Source organism: Lytechinus variegatus, chromosome 10 (assembly GCF_018143015.1).
Source record: "Lytechinus variegatus isolate NC3 chromosome 10, Lvar_3.0, whole genome shotgun sequence".
NCBI lineage: Eukaryota > Metazoa > Echinodermata > Echinoidea > Temnopleuroida > Toxopneustidae > Lytechinus > Lytechinus variegatus.
This window is the reverse complement of record NC_054749.1, coordinates 29,705,463-29,727,049: the sequence shown is the minus strand read 5'-3', so window position 1 is coordinate 29,727,049 and position 21,587 is coordinate 29,705,463. Positions and strand designations below refer to the sequence as shown.

The 21,587-nt window shown below is 38.1% G+C and overlaps 1 protein-coding gene across 1 annotated transcript in view; it reads left to right on the top strand.

The window, feature by feature from the left end:
- The first annotated feature begins 902 nt into the window (after positions 1-902).
- Positions 903-21,587, top strand: part of LOC121423143 (fascin-like) — a 40,171-nt gene continuing 19,486 nt past the window's right edge. The window contains exons 1-2 of the mRNA XM_041618443.1: positions 903-1,476; positions 8,397-9,244. Of these exons, the coding sequence (XP_041474377.1) occupies positions 8,431-9,244 (814 nt within the window). The 5' untranslated portion in view covers positions 903-1,476; positions 8,397-8,430. The remainder of the gene's footprint in view (positions 1,477-8,396; positions 9,245-21,587) is intronic.

Genomic DNA, 21,587 nt, shown 5'->3' with positions numbered 1-21,587 from the left:
CAATAAAGAAAAGCCATAAGAGGTGGTGCCCGTCCCCTTTATCTTCACCCTTATTTGTATTCCTGATGAAACCAGCAAGTTGCAAGGGCCGCAGAGGCGGGGAGGGGGGCTTCAGCCCCCACTTTTTTCTAAAACCGTGTACAAAAACGTAATAATAACCATAATATTGTGATTTTTTGCATGGCCCCCCCCCCAACTTTGAAAACCGTTCCGCGGCCCCTGCGTTGATAATGAATATAACATCATGCTCAATGTTCCAGTATATAATAGGCTACAACTTAAACTCAGGCTTACATTCCAATGTGGAGATATCTTCTGTACCCCCCCCCCCGCCTTCGCTGTCATATTGGGCATTCACCTATAAGTTTGACCCATTGTAATTAAGTCATGTCATGCTATGTTAGCGAGTAACAAATTCACCATTTTCATGACTATCGGGGTACTTCAAGACATGACACTCCCCCTCACATTCATTCCCAATGAGGTAATACTCTAAATAGTGCCTTTCAAAAAACCCTCCCCGTTCAATAGTTTGTACCGAACGCCTCTCGCTGACGTCATCTCCGAAGAATAGTACATATTTTGTCAAGTTTGAGTCCGGGTCAGATATTTCGGCTCTTTTTCGGAACTGGTTGTAAATATAGAAGGGTTGTGATTATCGGTGGTTTCGGAATAATCTTGGACTGAAATGGGGTGCCTCGAGGTAAATAATAGGGTTGACTCATTCATTCATTTCAGATTATTGCCTTATAAGGAATCCTGATGAGATCATGAGAAGGGTGAACAAGGGTCACATTTTGTGGAACAAAATAACAATAAACAAGATGAAACGTTCCAGTGATATATAAGGACGAAACAAATGTGTTGAAAACTAGAATCTACATTGGTTGGTCACTTTAGCAAAGACAACTTGGAATTCAGCTAAGCTAGCATATTGTTCTGAAAAGTGAAATAGGTCTATAGTGTAAGCTAAAGATTGGAATAACATCTTTCTCAAATCTGGGAAACGTTTGCTACTGACATTCTGAAAAATAACACACCCTTTTCTTTCCCAGTGTAAATTACCAGTACTATATTACTATAGTATCTGATTTTTTTCTCACTACCTTCCACACAAGCCAAGAAAAGTGACTCGCCGAGAAGTTTGATCACGTGACACAACCATTGCCCACTGATCTGTGCTCATTGCCGGTGCCCCGCCCATCTCGTATCAAGGCACGCCGCACAGAGCAAACGAACTCCTAACCCCGCTGCTTCATACCACGCAATCCCCGAGCCAGTGGGAGTAGCAAGTGTTGTGTGCACACACGAACCGTACGTTGACACTAGGGTCTTGGCTTCGCGGAGACGGAGGACTCTTACAATCTCAAGTCGAAAGCTCGAATCAAGGATAACTTTTAACATTGGAGCTAGTAACATATAACCTGAAATAAGAGGAAATTTTGAGTTTTAATACCAAACATCATATTTTTACAGGTAAGACAAAAACGAGTAACGTATAACTTTGTGTGATCATGAACGAGAGAAAGAGAGTGAAAGAGTTGAGGCGGCTTAATTCTGTGCGTGAGCAATGCAATGTTCAACTTGACTCGATTTTACCCCGAACAGGTGTTTCGTGAAGTGCTTGATCGGTAGTTCCTATTGATAATCATGAGAAAGTATGCAGATGTGTCGCGTGTTAATTGATGTTAATAAGCCACGAGTCTCGATTTCCCAAATCAGTCTCGTACACCACGATCACGATAATTCCCAATACAACTTTCTACTAGAATTTCTGCCTCATTTTCTTGCGTGTCTTTTCGTTTGTTTGATTTGCAAAACATTCTCGGCGGTGCATTTTTTGTACTGCACTTTCTATTTGTCATTATTCTGTTTGGTGTATGACAAATATGCCGTCTGTTTCGGAGGTTCGGTAGCAAACATTGTCATTGGAGGTTGTTTAATATTGTGACTCATGTGAGTACTGTACATGACTATAATAAGCCGTTTGAATACATACAATAAATCAATACCAATGATAACAGTGAATAGATCCACGGTACATGTACAATAGTAGAACCCATGCACTCTTTCAAGCCGATTAGAACGTGCGTGTTCCGGTATGCGTTTGTCTAATATCTGTTACGTAATTCAGGAATTGTGAGTTTGTATGTGCGTAATATTGTTGAATTGTATATACAAGCTACTACTCCCTGGTACAACCTAGCCTACACTTATGTTCATCAGATGCGTAGACCTGAAGTCGGCACACAAGATTATTTGCTGCCATTCACCAAATTTCAAGAATTTGTGGGATTTGAAATAATACCGATGAAAATAATTCCTTTTGTTTAAGACTACTGCTATTCGACTCTTTTCGAGAATAAAATTATTGTTCAACGTCAACTTAAAGCATATAACTTTTTTTTACATCTCGTTCGGAATTCTTTGCAAAGTAAATGTAAGTTCTTGTATTATGGAATATATTGGTTTCATGAGTAATGATTTCTGGTACCGAGATATGATGAGATTTATAAAGCACACAACCTACTTGTCTTTATAAGACATTTTGTAATATATTAATTATTTTTAGAAGGTGTATGCCGGCTTATACTTTGGTATTGTTTGCTATTTTGCTTCACGTTGAATGACGATGCGAATAAAGGCTTGGAATATGCCCAATCCCAATTATTATGGGCGCAGAGAAAAAACGGATGATTTGTCTTTTTCTTATCATTCATTATTGTATGATATTACTGACATCCAAAAGGTTCTAAATTAGGGAGGGTATGGTGCATTATCCTGCTCCCAGGAGTGGTAAGATTTTTTTTCTGGATGGATCAAAAAAAAATGTCACACGCACTATCAGAGCAATATAACGTTCTGGTCGACGGACCCGTTTATAACATCCATTATAAAACCCCTCCTCAATATATACATGGGCGTTGTGGCGTGCGCCTGTAATCCAAGCTGTGGGGAAGTTACAAATTGATGCAGAGGTTCGAGGTTCGAGCCCTGGTCACGTCTTTCGGATGGTGACGTTAAAGGTCGGTCCCAGACGTAAATAGTCATATCTGATTGATACGCGTCTGACAAAACTCAAATACACACACACACACACAATTTCAGTACACTTCGTGCTCATGGGGCTACCATAGAGCTCCATGGTGCTGCCAACCCCTCCTACGTCCCTGGTGCTACCAATCTTTGGCAAATATCACGCATGGTGACTAGCTCTTTGTCTGGAATTATGATCCAAGACTCACATAAATTGCAAAAGAAAAATATCCTGGTAAAGACATTACTCCCAAGTCATTAGATACATGATATTCACTGGAGCGCGTAAGCTTGTAGACATGCGCCGACGATAAAAAGAGATTGGCTAGATCGTGGACCTACATGGCTAGATTAACAGCGAATGTGTCGCCTGCTTAAATTATCAATTACCGTGGCAACCATTGGTTTACAGCATAGTAAGGACGACTCACGAACGCGCGTATGCTTATTATGACATATTTGCCATTGAGGTAGCGTTGATACGACGTGGTTAGCCTGGGGGTAATTTAGTGTTACGATGTTGGGGCAAATTTGGTATTTTTAGGGGGGGGGGTCTGGAAGTTCGCGCAAATGAAAATAATCACCGTTTTCGGATAATCTGTTCTCTTTTACCCTTGTCAGATTTTCTTCCTTTCTTCACGGTCGATAGTGTTCGTCGATGATTACCAGATAAAACCCTTTAAAAAAAAATAAATAAAATAACTGCCCTGGCCGGAATGTTCATTCGTTTTCATTTTCCGCGAACTATTGTTTCGTCTGGGGTACAAACCTTTTCAGCTTCCAGGCCTTTACAACGTCTTCAAATTTCTGAAAATTTATCTACATGTAAGTATATCATACGGTAAAATTGTTTGGCTGAGATTTGAATTTAGTTTTGGGTGCTGTGTGTGTGTGGGGGGGTTCAAAGCACACAACTGCCATGACCGCGAAGCATGGCTGCATTCACTTAGTACTTCACGGATGCCAATCTGTGATGCAATTTTTCACTTTTCATGCAACATAGCGTTGTATTTACTTGAAACAGAAATAATGGTTTAGCTCATAAATTTTATATGGTGACCTCGAATGGCAGTATGATAATGCGTAGTGAGTATATTCTTTCGGCGAACTTCATCATACCAGCATTTAATGGTGTAGAAATATAATTTATGTGCGAAATAATGTAATAAATTTTACGAGGTCCAGACGTTAGTGCCATATCCGCGTGACCGAAACGCATTTTCGCCATCTGCCGAGAATAGTGCTTAGTTTGCTCACAAACCTGTATGGTTACTAGTAGTGAAAGGTTAATTAATTATGTATCAGCATAGATGGATATTCCATGAAACTACTTAGTATATAAGAGTCCGTTTTGTAGCCAAATTCTAAGTTTTTTCGTTATTTCTTGAAATATAAAAGGTGTGTACAGATGAGTAAAATAATGTACGGCTTTTATTTTGTCTTGGTCGTGAATTTTTTTTTTGAGTCCTTGGCCCCCAAGCCCACTGTCCGTACGCCAGTGGGTGTTATTGTTTACACCAAGCTATATGGGGGCGATTCCATACGTGTCGTACGGGACAGTAACAATTTCTATTTTCCTATAGCCGAATGCTTGAGCAATAAAATATTCTCTTTTGTAAACGATATTGCTATAGTGGGTAGTCATGTGAAAAACTAATATTATAAACCAACACACAAAAAATGATTATGGGTAAATTATAGGTGAAAATGTTGTGTGTCGTACGGGACGCAGAAATGTCCCATAGGGTCATACGACACGCAACATTTTAAGCTCTAATGCACATTTGGACAACATATTTTTGTTGGTTGTCAGTTTTGTGCATGTCTACCCAGCAGTACTTTAATATTACCACAAAGCAAATTGAAGTTCTTCGTTCGTTTGGACAGCAGGTTGAAAAAAGGCTGATTTTTCTAGCATGGAATCGCTCCATGGCCTGTTTTGATGGACAGAAATGGAAGTTGAAAGGTACTGAAGGGGCGGGGTTCTTTGGATTGTAGACATACTATGCACGCATTAAATGTTGGGTGCACTGATCTGGTTGGGTGTTAAATATTATTCAAATGGGAAAGTCGGTTCCAATCCTTCTGTTGAAATCATTAGTAGTATTTACACTTTTAGTCGGAATAATATCAACTTTCCCTTTGAATAGAAAAGGCCGACATGTAAGCAAGGGGTGACGACCTTCGCGGGGATTTGTGTGTGGTTAGCATGGTTATGCCTGTCTGGGGGAAAGACATTCATGCCTTGTCTAGTTTGTTTAAAGGGAAACATCAGTGTATCAATATGAAACCCAAGTTTTAACTTATTAACAACCCTGGTACATGTAAGTATATAGCATGAAAAATATTGTTACAAATGGAATAGATAGCGAGTGTATTGACTGAGGTCTGTCTCGATAATAAACATCCTTACTGAAGTGTTTTTTTATTTCCCTGTGTTGATATCATATTACAAATTCATGTATTTTCCTTTCCTGGTGTGGTACTATCACATGTCCTATCATCAACCACCGTCTTCTGATTAATTTCCCTGTTTCATCACTTTCTCGGTTATTCAACCAATTCCAAGGAAATTTTTAATCAATATTTCCCTTCACAGTTTAATGGCAGCTGGTAAATCGTTGTTTATGATAGAAACACCTTGTTGTTGACACTTTGGCAAACTCGGACTAAGCTCCTTGTTGATAACCTGTGGCAAACTAAATGAAAGTTATTGCTCGAGTGCTCATGTGCTAGCAGCCTCGCAACTGCTTTACCCTACCCTCACTAGATCAATGGCCTGTCACATAAAATTACATCAGTATAGGCCTACAGATTATTTGTTGTTTAATTGAATGGTCAGTGTGTGGTGCCGATAATGTTGCCACTTGCCAGTTGTCACTACTTACCAGCCCAATCACCCAATCGAAAAGTTATTAATGTGGTGGTGGTGCCGCTTTATATTGTGTTCTATGGTGCTGCAGTTTGGCTTCTGACTTCGTAGATCTATTTTGAAGGATGGTGATTGGTGATGAGTGTCCTTTTACTTCATGGTTGATTGGCTTTGAAATAAAAATAATAAATGAGATATGTATACGCCAATTTATTTCAGGGAACACAGTCTCATTTTTTCAATGAGGTACGAACTAAACAATTCCTTGCTTTATTAGAGACCTCTAATAATAACTTTTGTTTGCACTTTTGCCTTCATGTGATTGAGTATGAGCCAAGTAGTTGCACTGATTTCTTGTCTCACAGGGCGAGCCGTCGGGTGCATACCCACAGAGCATTTTTGCATAAGAATAGAAATCCTTTTCGATTTCAATGGGGTGTAACATTGAGCAAACCTGCACCCCGGTAGCCTTCTAACAAAAGGTTTGGAAAAGAGAAGAATGAAATGGCTTGGTTTTGAACAAAAGACATGCGAGGCCAACCGTGGAAAACTGCGCTCGTAATAGTCACAGGATCAGAATGTGTGGTGCCAATGGAGAGGGCTGGGGTGGTAAAGGTACCCACAAAATATTCACACGAAGGGCATATATAAATCACAGACATCCATGCACAAACGCTGTAATATATATAGGATATATGTATTAATTTTTATAATTTTTATAATTCCATTCAGTAGGGCGATAAATACTATATTTTACTGAAAATTGTATGCAAAGCTTGAATAGTTTATCGTTGTATCCCCCATTTCTTCCGTAGGGTAGAATTATGTAGAGCTCTGTTTATGGGTAACACTGATGGGGATTGCAATTTTTTTATATTGTTACCATCAGTATCTGTGAATTTATCATGATGTATATTGATACGAATAAGACAAAGGAGTATTCCTATATCTTTTGTTGGAAGGTTTGGTAACACCAGGAAATCATATTACCCGTCAGACAATCGTGATAACTTAGGAAACTTGGGTAGAGCATGGAGCTATCTGTGTTTTATAGCTCCATTGGTAGAGCATGATTGTAAAGGCTCGATATATTATGTGTGAAGATAAAGTGGGCGTGGCACTTAGGGAAGTTGGCGTGTGTAACATACTACATCCGGTATGGTGAACCCATGTTGAAATGTAGTGATGTTCGTCACTGAGTTCTTGCCAACATAAGAAATCTTTAGCCATTGGAGTGTAGGATGTGGACAAGTCGGCTCCAGCTTCTTTTTCCCTCATTGTTACATCACTTAGAAATCCAATTGAAGTAAAAAAATGTGTGTTTTTTCGGTTGTGAAAGTTTGTCAGCTTGTGATTCTGAAGGCCTATTTCAATATAGATGTAACTGCCCCTGGTCATGGCAGGTTTTTAACATCGTACTTAACCACTGTTTGGTTAAGTATAATAACGTACCTTTATTTAACAAAATATTAACCCGACCTCCTTCTATTTCTTTTTTTCAAGTGTGAGTTTAACGTATTATTGTGTCATCCAGTCAATTTTTCAGGTTATTCTGTTTCGTTTTCTTTTACAATTATTGACAAATCTGTCTTGTTATGATGGTTTCTGGGTTATACAATATACTCAATCGAAGCCTTCTTGCTCTGCATAAGAAATGACATTATTTCTAACAACCATTGCTATATTCAAGAGGAATATCAATTTATAGTTAAAATCGCATTGCAACAAAAATAACATTATAAGATGTAGGCCAAGCTTTCGATTGATCATTCTTAAATTTTAAAGATATTGTTATGCTTCGGGAAGTATTGGTATACATACATAATAAAAAAAATCGAAGTGCAATTAAACAATGAAAATGTTGAACAAAGTGCCAATTCCATTTGAGTGTCGCAAAGTCATATATATATTCACAATCAGATTCAATAGTCAAATTGCTTATGCCCTTTAAACAATTATACCACTATTTGCAATGTTGTGTAAATACAAATGACAATCAGATATTGTCCAAACGCTCTAAACTTGCTGGTTGATCAAGTACTAATGCCCCATTACAAATGTGATATTTGCCATCGCTCATTCTGTTTGTCTCACACGCCCATAAACGCTTGCAATGTTCAAAGGGCAAACGTCTATCAGAAGTTCAAATTACATTAATCATGTAATGGATAATGTGTTCTGTATAATTTTATACATGAACTCGAATTAAACTCGATCACTTCGCCCATGGATTCAAGATCGCCTTTGTATGACTTTCCAAAATTTACAGCGAACTCTTTTGTTAATTTACAAATAAGACGTCTCCGCTAAAATACTATGCGATGATTACAGTAAACGTATCCCTATGAGGATGCTTCAATTACATCAGATAGGCCTATATACATTGATTTTCTTTTTCTTTAGTTTAGTCACCAGGTTCTGAACAAGTAACCCCCCAAAAACGTTATGCTCCCATTCAATTAGTTTTGTGTTTTGATCTGTCTTTCAGAAGCGGTCACTGGAGAACATCAACCTAAAACATCATGTCTGCGATGAATTTGAAATACAAATTTGGATTGATCAACTCAGCCGGTAGATACCTGACGGCCGAGAAGTTTGGTGGCAAAGTCAACGCCTCGGGGGCATCACTAAAGTTAAAACAAGTATGGACCTTAGAGCAAGACGAAAACGTCAGCTACTTGAAGTCACACACTGGGAATTATCTCTCAGCAGATAAAAATGGTAACGTCTATTGCGATTGTGATGACAGGGCGAACAACAAGGACACAGGATTCTCTATCGAGATACAGGATGATGGTAAATGGGCCCTGAAGAATGTTACACATGGGAGGTACCTGTCTTGTAACAATGACGAGCTGATTTGTAATCAATCCAGTGATTCCAATCCTGCCGTGCACTGGACAGTGCAGTTGGCCATCCACCCACAGGTCTGCATGAAGAACGTCCAGCAGCAGTTATACGCACATCTGAAAAGAAGCGAGGATGGTGAAGACAGAGTAGTCGCCGACGAGATGGTACCATGGGGAGCAGATTCTACATTGACCCTTGTCTATGGAGGGAAAGGAAAGTACTGTCTTGAGGCCTTCAACGGGAAGTTTGTCCAATCTGATGGGCAGCTTGTTGATAGCATCAACGAAAAGACAGAGTACACCCTCATCTTCAATTCCGGTAACTTGCAACTAAGGGACAACAGTAGAAGCTTCTTAGGAGTGGACAGCGGAACAAAGGTTCTGAGGTCGACCAGCAAGATGACAAAAGCAACTTCCTTTGTCCTGGAGGACAGTTGCCCACAAGGTGCCTTCGTGCTTGGCGAAAAATATGCATCACTCAAACAAGGTAAGCTCATTTTGGAATCTTATTCATGTTATTAATAAAGAAAATATCACTGGCTCTATGTGCGCTATTGCATTTGGAAGTCGTTCCCCCATTTTAAAACCCATGTGTACTAGTTGCTTCGATATTACCAATTCAACTCGCAAGGAGATAGTACTTCAGACAGAAATTATTATACTGTCTTTATGATTGTTGACTTGTTTGAAACAACAGCATTTCGAAGTATAATCGGGCTGGTCAAAGCGTATTCCATGTAGTTGATTTCGCGGTAGCTGTTAGATACCACCGATTTTTAGTAGATTCCATGACTTCGAATCTGATCAAATAACACGCTCTTCATGCCCTCCCGTAGACTGACCTATATCGTCTCAGAGTTCAAAGGTCACTTAAGGTCATGTGTTTTCATGCCTTACACACGCCTATCAAAACATTGTCGACGCTCTGCTCAAAGTAAACAACACTGGCGAATGCACCCGATGCCTGGTTAAAGTTGGCATCAAGTTTCACTTCAGAGAGCATTGATACCGGGCGAAAAGGGGAAGTTCTTAGCCTGATTTCAGAAAACATTGGTCAAAGGTCAAAGTGAAAGGTATTTTTAAGGCTCTGGGAGATATTTAAAATATTTCAATTCAAAACATCCTGATATGAAAAATCATTGTTCGGTCCACGTCAATTATAGGCAAAATGGATATCTTATGCAGTATTCACACTTTCCAAGCAAATGCTTCTGTTGATGAACATGACGCCTTCCTTTTGTTTTCCTGAGTGGTTTGTCATAGCAACAAGAACTTCGAATGTAGACTTGGTGGATGATAGTCCATTCATCGATTAAAGAAACAACCCAATTATTTATTTTATCTGATATCAAGTCGACTGCAAAGGGGCTGCAAAAACCAAAATGTAAACAAACACTATTATTATAATGTAAACACTATTATTATAGGGCCTACGCCTAATTAGAGCGGGGACCACTGAAGGACAATCAATCTTCCAGGACCTGTTGTAATACACCTTTATAATTCCAGTCTGAAAGAGGATGAAACGAGCAAACTGGTAGTGGTAATTTGGATGAATTTCAGCATTGATGCGATAATTTCCTCTGTGACGTTGTTGTATTGAGATTGAAAAAAGTAATGAAGAGGTTCAGGTGCAACCACAAAGGATTACCTATCTTTCGATCCGTGGAAGAAATTTATCTCTCGAAATGGTTAATTTCTCCTGTTTTGGTAAATAAAATTATCATATTTCGGTGTTATCCCTTCCAGGGTGGAATAGAGGTTTATGGCAACCTTTTGCAATACATTTTGTTTTGTCAGCATTTAGGACATTGTACAACCGAAACTTCTTTTCAATCAAAATCTAAGAAAATTTACCCTGTTAAGTTTTGGTGAAATCCCGGGGGGCCACTTCCATTCACGAGTGGATACCATGCGCGACCATGGGGTCTCGAAAAGCACCCTAAACACGTAATTTCCATATTCTGAAAATGCACCCCTTAACAAGTATTGGCGTGTGAAACCCTACCCTTAACAAGTATTGGAAACAAAACGATACTCTTGGCAAATATTCCCTGAAATGAACCCCTAAACAAGTACAGGAATGTTTTATTGTTACGGGTCCTTCGGTCGTCGATCGGCTTTACCTTACTTTGGTTTAGTGCGACCCCACCTTCTACACCTCGCGCAAATAGGACTCTAAACACGTAGTGTTGGGGCAAAAAGGACATCCTATATAAAACATTTTAATTTTGTTTTATCATCCCCGCAAATTCGACCCTAAACACGTAATTTTCCTAGCGAAATAGATACCCTTTTTTCATTATTTTTGTGTTTTTGACACCCTTATCACGTTACGTACGTAACGTGCCCTATCGTGAGAAGGACATCCTTTTTACGTGTTTTTTTGGTCGCGCATGGTATCCACTCGTCAATGTAAGTGGCCCCCCCCCCCCGGGCGTGAAATGTATAATTTTGTATGTCACATCAATGTGGCTCTACAACATTGTTCAATTCAGTGCGTAAGCTGATATTTCAAATGCAACTTCTGTTTCATGCTGTATAGGGTCGGGTGATTATAGCAGCTTGGTCGGGCTTTGAGGACTGGGGAGGATATGAAATGGTGGATATCCTTGAAAATCCCAAAATACAAAATTTTAATGAGCGTACCGATTCTGGAACATGGACAGGGTCCTTGGAGTCGTTGTGGAGATCAACAGGAATCAACCCATTTCCTGTACCCGGTGTCTCGGCCAGGATGTAGATTCAGATAACGATCTTCCAAACCACCTCAGACTGTTCATTCCTTTTTTTTGTCTGCTCTTGCATTCTAATGAATCCACTGGCCTGGGTAATGGTACGACACTCCTCTATTTTTGGTCCGCCAGTTGCCAAGTTTGTTCGTACGTGTTCAAAAGACAATTTTTGTGGCATTGCTGGGCTCTCTACGGTGTCAGCCCTTACATTTAACTTCCTTCCACTTGGGTATTTCAGAGGACATTCAGTTGCAAAATTTATTTTCAAATAATACCTTCCTTTTACTATTCATCGTATTTCATACGGCATGTAGGCTTACACCAGGGAAGTGTTATGTAGGTTGGTTCACTTTATACGGTATTGGATTTAGTAATGGGGAATGAGGACAAAGCTTTAGTCAAACAACATTGATTTTTCATAACCGTTGTTTCTTTTAATCTAAATAACTCCTATTTGATGAAAGTAGATTACACAAAAGATAAGTTCTATTTAATTCAAATTACCACCGAAATCATGGAGTGAGATGGGATGGAGTATTTAGCTACATGGAGGATGTGACGGTAGCTATGTCGATTGTGATGGGTTCTCCAGTTGTATGGAGGCTCAACCTAAGCCAATTTATCATGTAATGAACTTAAAATGTATACTCGTGTGCCATTCAGCAAATTGCGAGATTTATTTTTGAAATTCAATAATACGATAGGCAATGTATGTGCGAAGCAAAAATGGCGCGATAATGCTCAGATTATATACGCATTATGTATTGGCCTATGATGCTGTGAACTGTTATTTTTTTGTTATGTAAAACTAAAAGCGCTGCTCACTTCGTGAGGCTCACACGTTCAGGTAACGACCAAAAAACCCCACATTTTTTTATATCTTCAGAATTTTAAATAACAAAATATGTTATGATTTTTCAACTCTTTGTAAAAAGGACTTGTTAAGAACCTTTAAAAGAGTGACTCAATAACGTGAAATCCAGAGATTGCCTATTACCTGGAACACATTAGTGACTAACCCCGTCGACTTGGATCAGACCGTGTCTCGTTGGTAGAAGATCTTGTAGTTTGACGGAATTTATATGAGTAACATTATCGGAAATGATGATACAGCAAGGCATGCGTGTCTGAAAAAGTCTTCATTATAAATTAGCTGGTTAGAATAGCTTAGACAACCGCATTCCACACTGAACATGTTTCCTACACTCGTTAGTGATAAAGACAGTGCTCCTATAATGAGATTGGTCCTTATTTATTTTTATAAAGTTTCGAAGCTGGACATTGCAAGATAATCATTTTTGCAATATTTGGTGTTTACAGGTTTGTGTAGGTCCTATAGGTTTATTTAGTCTTAAGTGTACAGTTAAAACAAGATCACTCGCAATAATCAGTCGGTTCGCAGAATTATGTGACCAATCCAAAATAAATCGAAATCGACAAAAATTGTGGAAGATTCCACCAATGATTCGGTAGATTTTGTCCATTTATTTGGTTGGACTCTTTTTGGTAGGATCCTTGGTCGGACCATGGAGCTAACTTCCAACCATCCCGTGAGGAAATACAAACTCCAGAATGAGTGTACGATTATCCAGCCATATTTCATGAAGGCCTATTTATTTCCTTACTGAGGGAAGGATTTAATGGAAACTTCATAACCAAAATCCGTTCAGCAGTGTTGTATGAAGATCTTCTTTTCTTGGCTTATCAACGTTGTTGGGGTTTCCTTTTTACGATGTGACTTCCGCGTTTTAATCTCTGGTTCCATCTTGGGACCTAGATTATAGGAACAACTCCCCTTTCCTGAACACGAGATCTTACCCATCATGTGAAGATAAAAATCATTAGGTGAAAGTATTTCTCAATACAATAGTCTTTTAATCAATTAATATCCCTTTGGAAATTATTTTCCTATAGGCCGCAGAGGTGTGATGTATGGCTAGTGAAAACTCCTCAACAAGTACCGTGGCGAAAACTCGTCTTTTTTTCCCTTCAAAATGTTACTAGGGATGATAGTTTCTTTTGTGAGGACTCATGTAATGGGTGCCTATAGGGAAAAACACCCGTTCTTGATAATGAAGTACACGACTTGTGGGAGAGTTGTCCTTAACGAATAGTGATTATACTCGTCAAATTCAACTTGCTAATTTTGGATACAGTAGGCTATACCATGGACCAACTACACAGTAGTAGCGTCCATGCTTATTCTATGCCCATTTTTTCTTCAAACTTTCCATCATGTAGGCCCCCTCTCCTACATACAAAGAATGCAATGTTTGATTCCCCATTAATGGCACTAAGCACTTGAAGGGATAAGTTGTTAACAGTTTGATGTTTTATTTTGTGTGATTAACCTTGGTAGTTGTTAATTGACCTTTAATGTGTATTATTTATTCATATTCGTCAACTCTCGTTGTAAGGATTCATTATTTTTTAGTTTAATTATGAACTTTATTTTATTTATTCATTGAATCACCCATAATGACCTGTAAGGAGTCTGAGCTGGGTTCGTATCCTCATTTTCATTTCAGATGTGTCTGTACAGTGTAGAGCATCGAATGGACACCTCCCCCTACCAAAAAAACCCCCGCTCTAATCCTGTTTGTATATAGACATATTAACGGCTACTTCTTATTATTGTTCGAAATCCAATCGGAAGTGAGAATGTAGAACTCCAATTATACAAAGCACTGAAATAGGTAAATTTGGTACCACATTTTTTCAGCGGTCAGTCCGTCAGTGAACCAAATTGCCAATTTAATTTTCACACGACTGCATTTAGCGATTGGACTTCATATCTTTCAAAACTACTAAACTGCAATTTCGTTTCTGTCCTGCCAAAATATTGCCATAGGATTGCCTTCTTACATTCCACCTCTCACAATAATTGCAGTTATCATGGAGGTTCATCCAGTAGTGGTTGCTACCTCAAACTTCAGCGCAATTTTATGCCAGGAAAAAAAATAGATGAAGAGATTTTTACGTGTATGATCCCTGGTATGACAATGCCTCTAGAACAAGCTGTGCTGTTAGAATAAATCGTAGAGTTATAGCTCTATGGAATAATAGCCCCCATTCTTTTGGTACTGAATAAAGACCGCAATCTTCTGTCCCCAGTTTCGTCGAATTACAATAAACTTATGACGCATTCTGGAATAATCATAATAAATTGATTCATCGTTATTCTGCCTTTAGCGTCTGCCTAACACGGGAGGGGCAGGTGTCACAATTCATATACTTTTTATGATTTGTTAAAACGTGTTTTGTCGCAGGACCTTGGTTAAAACATCACTCCGGAACTTAGCTCTGGGGCTGATTGATTATCGTAATCTGAAAAGGAGTTAGATGACGCAGTCTGCACTATACCAAAAGATCGTCGACATTTTCGGCGAAAAAAAGTAATTGATTATTTCTTATCAACCTGATATTCCATACTTGTAATGAATCTTTATTTGATAATTGAGATCCAATTGCATATTATGTGAGCTACATCTTACAATCATCCACAAAGCAAATACGTGTATGTATGTCATGAAGGTTTGACAAGAAGTCATCCATACATGGAAAGGTGGCATGCATGCTTTTTTGATAAAATAACGCCAAATACTGCGGAGTTGCGCAATTTGTTTTGTGAAAATTAACTGAGACATAATATTATTTGTGCCCGTTTACCATTTTTTTTCGGTAAATCTTCACTCAACATAAATGACAACAAATAATCATTCACAGGCACTGTACCGTACAACAATAGCTCTATGGTACAACTATGGAGATAAGAAAAGTTACGAGTGCCGAGTGGGAAGGAGCAGTCGATTCAAGTTCCCCCTTGAGCTTCAAGAGGAGTGTTTCATAGTTTACACTCACTTTGATTGTCCTTGATAAATATGTCTTCTGTGAAAGGTCATGTTTACCATCACACAAGAAGACAATGGATGACAGAATAGGCTCTTGACACAGAACATGGGTTGAGCCAAAGTAAATGCTGGTGTGAAACCCAGTCAGACGGTCCATCGTTCGTTTTCTTTCAACAATTTGGCACTGGGCTTGCGTCGTCAGTTGGGTGTCGGATTTTTCAGTTGTGACTGGGTCGAGTTTTGCGGCTTCAGGAGTGACTAGTCAGAGACCGTGAACAGACAAATGTAAACAAACCGATGTCAAACCAAATAGGCTCGTTCTGATTCGGAAAAAATTTGGGACCGACCTTGCCGGAGTTGGGTTTTCACTCATTGGTGAAAAGGAGAGAAAGAAAACAAACTGTTCTTTGTCGTTATTCTTTGTGTTCTGACAAGTCAGACATACTTTTGATGAATAGTAACGTTTGTGTTGAGGAGGTGTGTGGGTATAGGAGTTCCTTTTATTAGACCTACATTGTTTTGCAGAACAGGATAGGCCCTATATGCCTATTTTTCGGAGTGTCATAATATGGGAGGGAGGGGGAGGGGTCACAGAAGTTAACTAATAGTATCCAAAATTACCAAAATTTATTCAAGTTATATACACTGTTTCATTCGAGGTCCGCAAACTCACCACATCAGACCAAATTAATGGCTGAAATGACAGCGAAGAAAAACAACTTAATGAACTTTTTATATTTTTAACAGAATTGACTTCGGGATCTACTTAACAACTGGAAAAAAAAACCGTATATTTCAATTGGCCGTTAGGTGTTTTTTTTTTTGGGGGGGTCCTTAATCCCGGTTATCGATTCTAAACTTGTCACGAGCATACACCCCCTTCCGAAAATTATTTTACTATTCCTTTCGATACTTCCAAGTTCCAACGGTCAAATTGAAATGAACTATGTAATTGTATTAAAATGTCACTTGGTAGCTTTGTCATATCCTTCAATGATATTGTTTTACTGGTATAAATCTGAGCACGGAAATGTGGACTTTCTACTTAGGAATTCCATTTCCTTATTATCTTATTACTTTATACATTTTGCTTCCTTTATTCCGCTTCTTGTGGTTTTTGTCTCACCTGCGAAGCAAGTGAGACTATAGGCGCCGCTTTTCCGACGGCGACGGCGACGGCGGCGGCGGCGGCGGCGTCAACATCAAATCTTAACCTGAGGTTAAGTTTTTGAAATGACATCATAACTTAGAAAGTATATGGACCTAGTTAATAAAACTTGGCCATAAGGTTAATCAAGTATTACTGAACATCCTATTAGAGTTTCATGTCACATGACCAAGGTCAAAGGTCATTTAGGGTCAATGAACTTAGACCATGTTGGAGGAATCAACATCGCAATCTTAACCTGAGGTTAAGTTTTTGAAATGTCATCATAACTTAGAAAATATATGGACCTAGTTCATGAAACTTGGACATAAGGTTAATCAAGTATCAATGAACATCCTGCATGAGTTTCACGTCACATGACCAAGGTCAAAGGTCATTTAGGGTCAATGAACTTTGGACGAATTGGGGATATCTGTTGAATTCCCATCATAACTTTGAAAGTTTATGGATCTGATTCATGAAACTTGGACATAATAGTAATCAAGCATCACTGAACATTTTGTGCAAGTTTCAGGTCACATGATCAAGGTCAAAGGTCATTTAGGGTCAATGAACTTTGGCCGAATTGGGGATATCTGTTGAATTCCCATCATAACTTTGAAAGTTTATGGATCTGATTCATGAAACTTGGACATAATAGTAATCAAGCATCACTGAACATTTTGTGCAAGTTTCAGGTCTCATGATTAAGGTCAAAGGTCATTTAGGGTCAATGAACTTTGGCCGAATCGGGGATATCTGTTGAATTACCATCATAACTTTGAAAGTTTATTGGTCTAGTTCGTTAAACTTGGACATTAGAGTAATCAAGTATCACTGAACATCCTGTGCGTGTTTCAGGTCACATGTCCAAGGTCAAAGGTCAATGAACTTTAGCCGAATTGGGTGTATCTGTTGAATTACCATCATAACTTTGAAAGTTTATGGATCTGATTCATGAAACTTGTACATAAGAGTAATCAAGTATCACTGAACATCCTGTTCCAGTTTCAGGTCACATGATCAAGGTCAAAGGTCACGTAAGGTCAATGAACTTTGGCCATGTTGGGGTTTTTTGTTGAATAACCATCATATCTCTGTAAGTTTATTGGTCTAGTTCATAAAAAGAGGACATAAGAGTAACCATGTATCACTGAACATCTTGTGCGAGTCAGAGTAGTATGCAAAGTCAGCACTGCTGCTATATTGAACCGCGTGATGCAGGTGAGACGGCCAGAGGCATTCCACTTGTTACCTTATTTGTCACATTTTCCTCCCCGCTTCAACTTTCAAGGACAAGCATGACCACGCCTTCTTTATCCCCCACCCCTCCCTACATTTGTCTCCTTTTAAATGACTTTTTGTTAGTTTTTGTTAATTTGTATGGCCTAATAATTGTTATTTCTGGATTCCCAGCCCATCAGGGAAATCAGGGAAAATTTTTCTCTTTTCCAGTCAGGGAAAAATCAGGGAATTAGATTTAAAAATAATACTTCAAATCCGGGAAAAATGTCTCAAATGAGGGGAAAATCAGGGAAATTTGATCAGCCCAAGAGTCGAAAGCACGGTAGTCAGTCAGACTCTGTTATATTTTGTTGCTTATCAAAACAACATCCATTGAATGAATGGTTATGTTGGTCCTAATTAGTTTTACATTATTTTTTTATACTGAAAATACATGTAATTCACTGCAACAACTTAGAAAACATGCGACACTGGGAATGGGTGTAAATGATTATCAGGGAATTCATCAGGGAAAAATCAGGGAATTTTGTTTTCTTGAAAAGGCTGCAGGGAACCCTCCATTTTATACAAAAAATATATATCACGTTCCACAAGCTACGACAATCGAAGAGGGTACCCTTTCTATAATGGAATATGTGCTTTACAAATTTTATGTAATGTCTATGAGAATGTTGTAATAATTAAAACAAAGTCAATATTATAGGTCATTTAAGATAATATAAAAAACTGAATGATATCGTTTGCCAAATGTTTTTGTGTATACACGAATGACATCGAGCTATACAGACATAAAACGAAACACGTAAGTAAATTAGGCCCATATACACCAAAGTGCAACCTTGTTGGGCTATGAACCATATCTTGTCCTGAACACTATAAAAGCTATGATAATGAATGCACCAATAAAGCATTATCGAATCAGACCGACATTTGTTACCGTGTAAATGGCAGACAGCGTCTGTATTGATTTTAGCCACATTTCTGATCGATTTGCTCTTCACTGTAGGGGTTCCCCCACCGATAAGTCGAAAGGTGATACTCATGCACTGCTCAGAGCTGAATCAACATACATGCATGCTTTGATCTATCATGCCATTTTAAATAGAATCTTCGAAGTTCGACAACTCTTGTCTATCCCCGGATTTGGTCTGATTCTTCTTGGTACAATTTTATTAACCCCCCCCCCGTGACGACAACCAGTTCATCTAGTGTCCGCTCTGTTCGGGTCCATTCCACCCCCCCCCCCCCCGAACCCGAAAGTAGGGCCTTTTTCGCGATGTTTCTCCTATTAAAAATTTCTAATGGTAATGCGTTATTACCATGATAACAGTAAATGCCAAGCACCTATTTTATTGAAATTTGATTATCGCAATTGGGTGACCAATATGTATTTAGACTAGAGTTTTGCTTTTAGTAGGAGGATGCTTGTAGATATGACTGCACATTCGTTGTTTGAACATGATCAAAAACGAGACGGAGTTTTAGGAAAAATATGTTTATACGGGAAGTTAACTGTAGTTTAGATGAAGGTGCAGCTTGGCTCATTAACTTTCCTATTTACGGCTCCTATGAAATTGATATCATAGAGCATATTTTTCAATGCTGGGTTATTTTGAAAAGGGATTTTTTTTAGTTGAGAGATGAAAGATTCGAAGTCAAATTAAACCATGCGCATTTGTAATTGGAACAAAGGTGATGAGGAAGAGACGCAAACAAACCGTCAAATCATTTAAATCCGATTTGACACCTTAACCATGATAACTGATTTATTTTCATTCAAATACTGCTTCCCCATGTAATGCGACACGTGTTCAAACAATTCCTGCAATAATTTTAATATAGCTTCCTCGTTCGTTTCCTTGCTGAATTCAACAAAAGCCCGAATAAACAGAGAACGTTTGGCTCGACGACAGTGGCCTACATGTATGTTATTTTGGGGCGTGGCTGCACCTTTCAGACATTTCCAAATGATTTCGTAGCCAATTGTAAATTCAAAAAAGAGAATAATTTGATTTGATTTGATTTATTTATTTCCGTTTCACAACGATATAATGAACATAACAATAATATAATAAACATAACAAGGTCGAAAATACTACGAAATATAATATGTATATATAAATAATCATAAATTTAAAGAACACAATTGAATAAATATATTTATCTGAAATGACATTTGTATTTGAAAGTAAAACGGAGGGACTTGCCAGAAAAAAGCAAAGCTTGTACAGGAGGCAAGCCCCTAACTTAGTTTCAATATAAAACTACAACAAATAAATATTGGGTCGTAATAATAAATTTGTTTCAAAATAAATACAATAATTTAAAGAGCGAAAGGAGAAGGAATGATGGGAAAGGATGAAGGATCAAATTGGCATTGATTTTTCGTTGAGGTAATGCAAACCACAATATCGAAGAGATACAAGCAGTAATTGAGTAACCTATGGTGTTATGTCTCCCCACCCCTTTCTCTCTTCTTTTTTTTAGGGGAGGGGGTGATCGGGGAAGGGGTGGAGTGGAATTGTTGCTCAATTATCTTTCACCTCTACCAACACTATCGTGCCACACCATGGAATACGGTAGACCTACTGTACGAATGTGATTTTAACTTTTCTCTCCGTCAAGGCTCAGTTTACTCTATCAATAAAAATATGGAATTGTTCATATCTCGATCGTTGAACCTTTATCGTCACCTCTATGTAACATAGTCTTCGTAAGTGGACTGTATAAAAATGAAGTTAAAAAACTCAAAGCGTTGTCTTCAAGTATAAGTATCAAAATAAAAATTATCAAGCACGTTTGTACTGATAAGGTATGTTGACATGTCCCTTTAAGCATGCATATCGACCGTCTCTTTTTCAAAATGTCTTTCCAGTCATTGCTTGTTTAATTTGGTATGAGTGTATATTCGACATAATGCTTAATATTGTCATATGCTCTATTGGGCAGATACCACCACTCTAGCTGAATCACTGGACCCCAAAAGACTACAACCAGGGTGGGGGGGGGGGCAAAGGCGTGAATGAAAGGCGAAATCGTCTTATGGAAATTATCTGAAAATCTTATTTTACCTTGATTATGACTTTATGATTCAATAAAATATACAAATTAAAGAAAAAAAATCTTATCTGAAAATCTTTTACAAAATTAGGTCGTATTTAAAAAATTTCAACAAATTCGCTATCTCGCAACTTTATAGTTTACATACATTTTGCGCCATACAAACTGGTGTGCTCTCACATTTTTTTTATCATTGTGCCACCGCATTACTATAAACAAAAATTTCTTTTATTCGGTCCCGGTTGTTTTTCTTACCTTATATGGTATCGGACAATCCTTGTGCATTTCAATCTTTTTGGTATCAAATGCAAAATTGGCTTGTTTTAACTCACAAACTTCCACATTTAAATATCTACGGTACCTGTTGATTGTCTAGCTTTCCGTATTTGTTATCTACAATAATAATTATCTTCTGTCTGCATATAAAACATGTAAAATGAACTGCAGTTCCTCAAAATCTCCAAATTCCTTCCTATTTATGTGCTTATCGTATAATATTCAATTGTAATTCTATATTGGTGTAATACTTGATTAGACAATTTTGATAAATCAAAATGTTATTCATTTTTAAAACAGCAAAGGTTTTCGGATTAAAAAGAATAAGTCTCATGCTAAAAATACTATTGGGAAATAATTTGTACGATTTTTCTTGGACATGGGGTCAAAATGGGGGTCGTATTGTCACTTGAAATAATAAAAAGCATCTTAATATCAAAGAAAAAGAAATGCATAAGATGAAAATATTTGGTCCATCAGTCTGTAAAAAACGATATAAGATAATATATTGTTGAT